We start from the raw sequence: 9,872 nt of genomic DNA, 5'->3' as shown, positions 1-9,872 counted from the left end.
CTACTAGTTTTGAGGTAACTTTTTGCATCATACTAGGTGAAAGTATCATAAAAAATATATATTTTCGCTGGAAAATCTTCGTTACAATGACATTGAGTTGACGTGTAAGTTTTAGGGTAAACTGTTGCATAATCGCAATTTCACGTGACGAGTTCCATGCCCCGGCAGAGAGCTGGGATGCAGCTCTCTGTAACCCCGCTAACATGGCCTCAAATTCAATCTTGTGCAGAGCCCTGTTCACAGGTTCACTGCCTGTCTATAGCAGCACTGCACCGGGCTAAAATGCATATCCGTCTTCAAATATCTTATGTACCACAGCGTTGTTCAAGTGAACTGTGTGTTTATGCTTTTTCATTGTAATAATCAATATCGTTATGATGATTTATCGCCACGTCACTCGAGTCCCGTCCCGTGGCCGGGCCATCCAGTCCTCTGTCCCCGCCGTCATAGTGCCTCTACCCGGGGCAGTGGGGCACTGCTGCCGGCTCAAGTAACCTGACCGCTCTCTCTCTCTCTCTCACACACACACACACACTCTCTCTCTCTCACACACACCGATATGGGGGGGGCGGTCTCTCTCTCTCTCTCTCACACACACACACACACACACACACTCCGTCTTGCATCAGCGCGCATACGGAGTGCCTTACGCACGCAATTCTCTCCCTCCGTATCTCTCTCTCTCTCTCTCTCTCTCTAATAATAATAAAACGCATCACAGCGCGACAACTTGTGAAGATTAGATATATTCGAAGAAACTAGCATTTAGGAACCACTGGAAAAAATAACAAGTATCCGTGCGCAACTTGGAGCTCTCCAATAGCCACATAACATTCAGAAGGCATGTGTCTTCGTCACCACCAGATGAAACTTTCATCTCATTAATCATTGACATAGCGTTATTTAGGCTATAATGATCAACTTGTATGGTGATCATTTTTTGTATATCAAATATTATATTAACTCAAGGTAATTAATGCTACAGCTCTGAATATAAATGTCGGAACTGGTGTAAAATGGAGAATAAGCCTGTTTCAGTGTTGCGCACTGAAAACCAGAACAGGTACGCTCGCCCTTTTCCAACTCACCCCCACGAAAAGTGAAGAACGGTCGCCCTGGAATTTCGAAAAGTGAAGACGGCTTGCCCCAAAGCCATGAATAGCTCGCCCCAAAGTGTGGTTATCTCGCCCCACAGCGTGGATATCTCACCCCAAAGCACGGATATCTCGCCCCATGTTTATTTTACCTTATTTCTCATATTAGAACCTTAGAATCAATGTTGTTTGTCAAAGGAGAACATTTAGAACCAGTTTGTTGTTGTTGGTCAAATGAAAATGATGCATGGTACCCAGGGGGCAAACCACCCTTTTTTTAGGAAAACTGCATTTGCCATGACCTCAAAGGTTGTCCACCAGAAATAATATCTATGACCCCATAGGATCACAACCTATATGGACAATCTTTTGCTGGAAATCCAATATGGCCGCCCCAATATTAGCCCCTATTAGTTATAATGGGGGGTGAATAGGGCAACATTTTAAACTGAGGGATATTTTTTGTATTGCAAGTTTCCATGAAATCCAATATGGCCGCCACAATATGGCCGCCATAATATTAGCACCAGAAAATAGGTTTGGCTCTAACTTCTGAACCAGATGAGAGACTCAATGGAATACCTATTTTTTATTATTGGGTGTGTCTGGGGACCCTTATTGTGCATATTTACAAGATGGTGGACTACCCGAAACGTGAAACGTGAAAAAGAAAAGAGACAATGTCTCTTTTCTTTTCACGTTTGCAGCCATATTGACAATATGCAAGCTCAAGGATATATGTCCCTTCTGGGCCATACATTAACAATGGATTAATATTGCTTGTGTTTGCCAAAACAGTCAACAATCATGGTAGAAATCATGTATCATGTATCATGAAATACTGTACACACACACACACACACACAACACACACACACACACACACACACACAACACACACACACACACACACACACACACACACACACACACACACACACACAAAGGCTGTCCCAAAACATCAAGGTTCGAATGTTCGCTCGTTAGGGTTGGCACTCAAATCTTAATTAATGGGCTTGAACCATTCGTTTTTTGAATATTATTTTTATTAAAAAAAAAAAAAAAATATATATATATATATATATATTTTTTTTTTTTTTCCTTTTTTATTAACTTGAAAATATATCTCGGCGAGAATGCGATATGAACGTGTAAAAAAAAGTAAGTTTCTAGTGCATTCGTGTCAGAAGTTATGATTTTTTAAAGAAATCTCTCCTTGTCTGCTGTGCACATTCATTTGGTGATTGGAGACTGTATGACGCATCTCTCTCTCTCTCTCTCTCTCTCTCTCTCTGTCTCTCTCTCTCTCTCTCACACGCACACACACACACCACACACACACACACACACACACGCACACGCCAGCATGATCGCTGATAGGGGGAACTGTTCTTACTATAGTAGCAGCCATAACATATTAGCATATGCTCTCTAGCATGATAGCATCACAAACACACCCAGCAGAAAAGCTGTCATATGCTCTAATCTGAGCTATAATTTAGCTCCCTGGATAGTAAGGCAGTATGAGAATGAGAGCAGAGATTGTAAAAGGGATGGGGAAGATCGAGAGGTTAGACTTTCTCTAACTCTCTGTGACATGATTATTTCACATATAAAGTCGATTTCTACTCCTCACAGGGTCACAGTTCACATCACGGAGTAATGTGTATAGTATAGTAACAGAAAAGATAGCATTTGATACAGACTTATAGCATGTTATGTAGACAGCACTATAATTGCATTGTATATAGTCATAGCACGGCCATAGTACATATGTATAGCATAGTAGTAGTATATATGTATAGTTTCATTATATAGATATTCCACTGTTACTTCTTAGTTTACGCATGTTTCATGATAAATGCTTTTATGTGATGTATTCCCATGCTTTTGTTCTTGCTTAATGTAAGTCGCTCTGATTAAGAGCGTCTGCTAAATGCCTAAATTGTAAATTGTAAAATTGTAAATGTCTGCGTCTTGGCTCTTATTAGATGGGGAGGGGTGAGGTTGCCATGGCTACCCGAGTAGAGGTGAGGAGCTGATAATGGAATTGTTGGGACTTGGGAACAGAGCCAGAGAGAACTGACAATAATTTAATTATCTTGTCATACTGTATACTCACTGACCCCCTCCACTGATGTTTCTGCCTCTCTCTCTCTCTCTCTCTCTCTCTCTCTCTCTCTTCTCTCTCTCTCTCTCTCTCTCTCTCTCTCTTCTCTCTCTCTCTCTCTCCTCTCTCTCTCTCTCTCTCTCTCCTCTCTCTCTCTCTCTCTCTCTCTCTCTCATCTCTCTCTCTCTCTCTCTCTCTCTCTCTCTCTCTCTCTCTCTCTCTCTCTCTCTCTCTCTCTCTCTCTCTCTCTCTCTCTCTCTCTCTCTCTCTCTCTCTCTCTGGTTGTGTTGTGCTGTGCAGTGCACACCTCTGTGTTTTACTTCCTGTGCGTCTCTCCAGCAACGCTCCACTTTCCATTTTTAACCTGCTCGTGTTTTTACTTTTTATGCGTCAGAGAGTCCGCTAAACGGGGGGCAATTGGGCTTGATGGCATATCTTACTCCCTTACTTTGATAAGCGAAAGAACATATCTTTAAATCCACTTGCACTGGACGTGAGAGTAAACAGCCTCAACTTCATCTTCACAGTGAATCTATTCTACTCATCTAAAAGGTTATTTTAGACTTAGATTTGTCTGTTACATTTTTCTTGTTTTTATCTCATTTGATCTTGCCTCTGAGAAGGCATTATAATGTACAAATACATTGTTATTTATTTTGTTATGTCATTTATTATTACCCAGGATGCAGCAGTAGTAATCACATTTGATTAGTTTGTATGGAGCAGACATCTCTGAATGTGACCAGGGTTCGGTTTGCTGCCTCTGCTATCGATCTATAAAGAGACAATATGACGTAATGAAGCCCATTATGACATTTTCCCTTCATTGTCAATGGCGTTTACAAAACAAACATTGAAATAAAGACAAACAATTAAACCTGTGTATAAAATCAAAGAAAATAATGGAAAACAAACATTTAAGCAGTAGTGAAAATCGAGATCTGCTATTTTACACTAGTTTCTCTCTTGGGACAGGGGCTAAAAAGTTTGTGAAGCACTGGTGTATAGTATACTACACATGTAAGGACAAAACATAACAAGGATGAGAGTCTAACCCCTTACTGAGAACAGATATAGAAAAATCTATTTTGGGATATGTCCCAGGTCCTCTGTACTGTAGAGGACGAGTACCAATAATAGATGTTTCATATTCATAAAATATATTTAAAAAATACATGTGACGAAAAGAGAGTTGAGCCAGAAGGCAAAGCTCTCTGTCTACCGAGCAATCTTCGTTCCTACTCTCACCTATGGTCATGAAGTGTGGGTCATGACCGAAAGAATAAGGTCACGAATACAAGCGGCCGAAATGAGTTTTCTTCGACGGGTGGCTGGCATCTCCTTAGAGATAGGGTGAGAAGTTCAGTCACACGAGAGAGACACCGGAGTAGAACCGCTGCTCCTTCGCCTGGAAAGGAGTCAGCTGAGGTGGTTCGGGCATCTGGTTAGGATGCCATTCGGGCACCTCCCTAGGGAGGTCCTCGACGCACGTCACACTGGGAGGAGACCCCGGGGCAGACCAAGGCGCAGTTGGAGGAAATACATCGACTCACTGGCCTTGGAACGTCTCGGAATCCCCCAGGAGGAAGTCACTAATGTTGCTCTGGAGAGGGAAGTCTGGAGCTCTCTGGTGGAGCTGTTGCCCCCACGACCCGACTATGGATAAGCGGTTGAAGATGGATGGATGGATGTTCGAAAGCCTGAAAATAGATTCTCCAAATATAGGCCATACTGTAGATTGACCACATGGCATATTTTTTGTCATTTTAATTTGAAACGTATGACTTACAAACAGAAGCGCGTCGCAGTGTTTTTCTTAACATTGTTGATTTGCACTGACAATATTTGGTGACATATATTTGCGGGCCAAGTGGGGCTAAACCAACGCCAAACGGTGTCGCGTAACACTGCCGACTGCTGATTGGTCAGACAATCCCCACTAGCGATGCGCAGACAGACACAATCATGGATGGAGACCATGGAATGGATGGTAAATGTATTGCATTCATATAGCATCGCCTTTCTAGTCTTTCCGACCCTTCAAAGTGCTTTACAATCCACACACACATTCACATGCCGAGGAGGAAACCATACAAGGCATCAACCTGCTCATCGGGAGCAGTTAGGGGTTCAGTGTCTTGCTCAAGGACACATCGGTCTGAACACGTTTTTCTCCTCAGTGCGTTGAGCAATTGATCTGAACACCTGGGGATGACCAATTAGCCTAGGAGGACAGCCAAGGACGCAATTTTTAAATCCTTGTCTCAAAACTGCCTCCCCCTGGCCAGCCGGGGCGCCTGATGGAGGGGAATAATCAGTCATTTATACTTTTAAAAATCACACCCGTGTGACTCTTATCATCGTACATCAAGCTGCACATAGGAGGTGCTAGCACCACTCAAAAAATATTAAATCAATCAAAGACCCATACAATAGGGACCATTAAAACTCATGTTGATTAGGTGATGTAATGGTGATGTAAAACAAACATTAAATTATCTTTATTGTTAATGGCATTTAATGTTTGTGTTAGGGACTAGATGATGTAAATTTTCCCTTCATTGTCAATGTCGTTTTTAAAACAAACATTGAACTAAAAACAAACATTAAACCTGTATATAGGAGGCCCTCTCAACAAACTGCAAGATAGCTTTAGCTTTAGATTAGCCCTGTTTAGGGCGGAGGCGGAGCACAGAGGGCCGTTTTCATGGGGCCACTTTTCATGGGGCCACTGCTTGGTGACGATAACCTCTGGGGGAGGTTAAAAAGCAACACAAACTGAGAAAAGTAGAGGGACCATGTATATGGATATGGACTCTTCAACTGTTGAGGTAACCTTGAGCAAGTCACTCCAGTCACTAACCATGATAGGACACTGTGGCCAGGCAACATTTTATGGATACAGATAAAAAAATACCCTCCCTAGTCTGGCTGAACAACTACAACTGTAGTCCCATACTTGACCATATCACAAATACAAATCACACTTGTGTGAAGTGAGGGGTGCCTTTGGACACACACACACACACACACACACACACACACACACAAACATGACATCACAGGGGGCACGCACAAAAGCAAAAAAGCAAAAAGCAAAGTCCATAGACAAAGCCGCCACACACACGGTACGTTTTAACAATGCCGACAGCCAGACGAATTTTCCGGAAGTGCATTATTTGTCAATGGGACCCGGTGACTACTGGCGATGGAGGCGATAACAGGCGAACAGGCGATGGTCGAAAAGTGGGCGGAGGAATGATGGCCCCAAAAGATGAAAATATTCATCATCTTTTGGGCGACGTCGCCCGGCGATAGTGGGCGATTAGGCGATAGCCAATTAAATTGAAGTGTCGCTCGCCGTTGTTCTTCCGCTGTTGAAATGTTAGATCGCCTCACTACTGCGGCTAAAACGTAAGTATATTTCGTCTATGTATTTATTTGTGTATTTCGTTTGCTCCAGTGACACTTCACCCTACCTTGATATCCAGGCCGTTACAGTTGAGGCTCATCCCGCACTCGTCTGTGATCTCTGTGATCTCCGACAGGTCATCATCCTCAAACTCATCCAGGCTGATGTCATGGGTCAGCCTGCTCGCATGGGGGAGGACAGGAAGAAGGAGGAGCAAGAGGGAGGAAGACAGAGAAAGGAGAAGAGACATGGTCAGGCATGTATATGTGTGTGTATGTGTGCGTGCGTGCGTGCGTGCATGCATGCATATAAGTGAGGGGCACGCTCTTATAATCATACATCACACTCCGTGCTCAGCCAATCAAATCATTACTATGGGGTACACACAAGCACACAAAGCTAGGCATAGGAGGAGTAGCTTTGGGTTTTCTGGATTGAAAGGTAATAACGTATAGGTGTTCCGGTTCTAAATTTAAACTATAACACTGGACCAATATAGGACTGACTTGGGGAAGAAGGACTGTCATGTTTATCTTATCTCTATATCTTCTGACTTAAGCCTCTATGACAGTGCTGGAGGACACCTGCAGGGCCTGTCTCTGTGTCATGACTATGAAAGCTCAATCCATCCCAGTTAAAAAAAAACCTGTAAAAAGCACTTTTATAGTACTTTGGTCTACAGAGAACATGTATTTCAATGAAATAGTAATTCAATCTACAATGTAATGCTGAGCACACTCGTCTTCCAAGGAAATGAGAAAACAAGCAATTCAAGTGCAATCTTTTGTGTATTATCCATGGGCCAGAAAAGAAACCATGCCTCCACTGTCACTACTACACAACATCAAAACTAAATCTTGAATCCCTTCGGTGACCTGTTACAAGGACTAAAATAAATGCTCTATAGGGATTAGAGGTATGCAATGATCACAAAAAAGAGAACACTGCACATATTGCAGCTAAGTGAGCAATAAAACGTCTCATTTCAACGTGTAGAATCATGTTGGAGTGAGCCAGGACAAGCTGGGTGTGTAGTACTGCTGCTCATTACTCTGAATATATCATCCAGACGGCTTCCCCTGGATTCAATTAGCATCCAGAAAACAACACTTTCATTTTTTTCCCTGGCCATAATTATCTCTTTACCCTGCTGCATCCTGTGGCTAATAGAGACACACACAAAGACAGAAACAGAAACAGACAGAGACAGAAATAGAATGAGAGAGAGAGAGAGAGAGAGAGAGAGAAAGAGAGAGAGAAAGTGAGAGACAGCTAGACACAAACAAAAAAGAGACATAGCGAGAGTGCACATAAGAAAGAGAATGTTCTGTATGAAAGAAAGAGAGACAGAGAGACAGAGAGAGAGAGAGAGACAGAGACAGAGAGAGAGAGAGACAGAGAGAGAGACAGAGAGAGAGACACACAGAGAGACAGAGAGAGAGAGCGGGAGGGGGAGCTGACAGACACATGGGAGGCACAAAGAGAGGCAAGAATCACACCTGTGGGCCCAGGCCGTAGCGTAACGGTCTGGGCACCGGACTGGTAATCCAGTCGCAGTGTGCCGCGGGTTCGACTCCCGGACCCAACACGGCCTTTACTGCATGTCATCCCCCCATCTCTCTCCCGTTTCCTGTCAGCCTACTGTCTGTCCCTTCAAAAATCAATAAAAGGCGTAAGCCGCAAAAAAATATCTTAAAAAAAAAAAAAAAAAAAAAAAAAAGAATCACACCTGTGTTAAGTGAGCGGTGCAACTGAACCGTGTGGGGGTCCCCGGGGGTCCCCACAACATCCAGACCCCCAGGAACGTGCCCAGGGGGGCGGCCCAATTCCGACGGACTTAGCTCCGTAATGGAGCAGAGGCACCGCTCAAAAATGTAATTAGAGAAGATGATCATGACAACCATCAGTAGCACTTGGCTACTGATGGAGAGGAGAGGAGAGGAGAGGAGAGGAGAGGAGAGGAGAGGAGAGGAGAGGAGAGGAGAGGAGAGGAGAGGAGAGGAGAGGAGAGGAGAGGAGAGGAGAGGAGAGGAGAGGAGAGGAGAGGAGAGGAGAGGATTTTAAAACAACATGGGGCCATGCAAATGTACTCTTGTTTTGTTTCATGTTTGCTTTGGCAATGTAAAACTATTACAAATACAGCCCTTCTGAATTGAATAGAATTGAACAACAATGCCTGGTGAGTCTTGATGACTCAGCCACAGGACTCAGGCTACGTCGTGTTGTATTATTATACACATCCTGCTTTTGATTCCCGGCTCGGCATCATCTGTGCTGCCGCACATCAATACATCAATAAAATGATAATAATAATAATAAAATAATAAAACTTTATTTGTATAGCACCTTTCATGACATCAAATGCAGCTCAAAGTGCTTTACAGAACAATGGAGAATAAAAGAAAAGCAAGGCAACGACATTAAAAAACAAGCAGTAATGCAATACAGTGAGGACATGAATAACAAAAAAATATAAGATCACTTAAAAGCAATGTTGTAGAAGTGGGTCTTGAGCTGAGCTTTAAAAATGTCTACAGAGGCTGCCTGACGAAGGTACAGTGGGAGCTTGTTCCATGCCGACGGCCCGTAGAAGCAAAGAGCTGCTTCCCCGTATTTTTTAGTTGCCATTTTTTTAGGCAAAGCGAGCAGGCCAGCAGTGGAAGACCTTAGCGGGCGGTTTGGGACATATTTAGGCAGGCAGTCATGTAGGTAGGAAGGTGCGAGACCATTGAGAGCTTTATAGACAAGTAAAATAATTTTAAAATCAATCCTAAAAACAACCGGAAGCCAGTGCAGTGATGCCAAAACTGGTGTAATATGTTCTCTCATCTTAGATCTAGTTAAAACTCTGGCTGCTGCATTTTGGACAAGTTGTAATCTGTCAGTTGTTTTCTTAGGCAGTCCTGAAAAAAGTGCATTGCAGTAATCAAGCCGAGAAAAAACAAAGGCGTGGATTAGCGTTTTTGCATCGTCCAAGGACACATAGGCTCTGATTCGTGCAATATTTCTAAGGTGAAAAAAGGCAATCTTGGTAACATGATTAATGCGTGAATTAAAATTCAATTCAGAATCAATAATAACCCCCAGGTTCTTTACTGTACTGTTACTGTCTACAGTCAGGTTGCCAAGTCTGCTTAATATTGATTCTTTCTGCTCACTAGAACCGATTATGAGAACTTCTGTCTTGTCCTCATTTAGCTTGAGAAAGTTCTCACTCATCCAACATTTGATGCTAGACAGACAGGTAAGCAGCGGG

The 9,872-nt window shown here is 43.0% G+C and overlaps 1 protein-coding gene across 1 annotated transcript in view; it reads right to left on the bottom strand.

Moving 5' to 3' along the window:
- mapk8ip1b (mitogen-activated protein kinase 8 interacting protein 1b) overlaps window positions 1-9,872 on the bottom strand; it is a gene marked incomplete at its 5' end in the record, with an annotated part of 53,353 nt that overhangs the window by 24,714 nt on the left and 18,767 nt on the right. Inside the window, one exon of the mRNA XM_083793354.1 lies at window positions 6,684-6,795. Coding sequence (XP_083649480.1) covers window positions 6,684-6,795 — 112 coding nt within the window. The remainder of the gene's footprint in view (window positions 1-6,683; window positions 6,796-9,872) is intronic.

Source organism: Protomyctophum parallelum (genome assembly GCF_964188405.1).
Source record: "Protomyctophum parallelum genome assembly, chromosome: 2".
Classification (NCBI taxonomy): domain Eukaryota; kingdom Metazoa; phylum Chordata; class Actinopteri; order Myctophiformes; family Myctophidae; genus Protomyctophum; species Protomyctophum parallelum.
The sequence above is the reverse complement of the archived record's forward strand: the minus strand, read 5'-3'. Positions and strand labels throughout refer to the sequence as shown.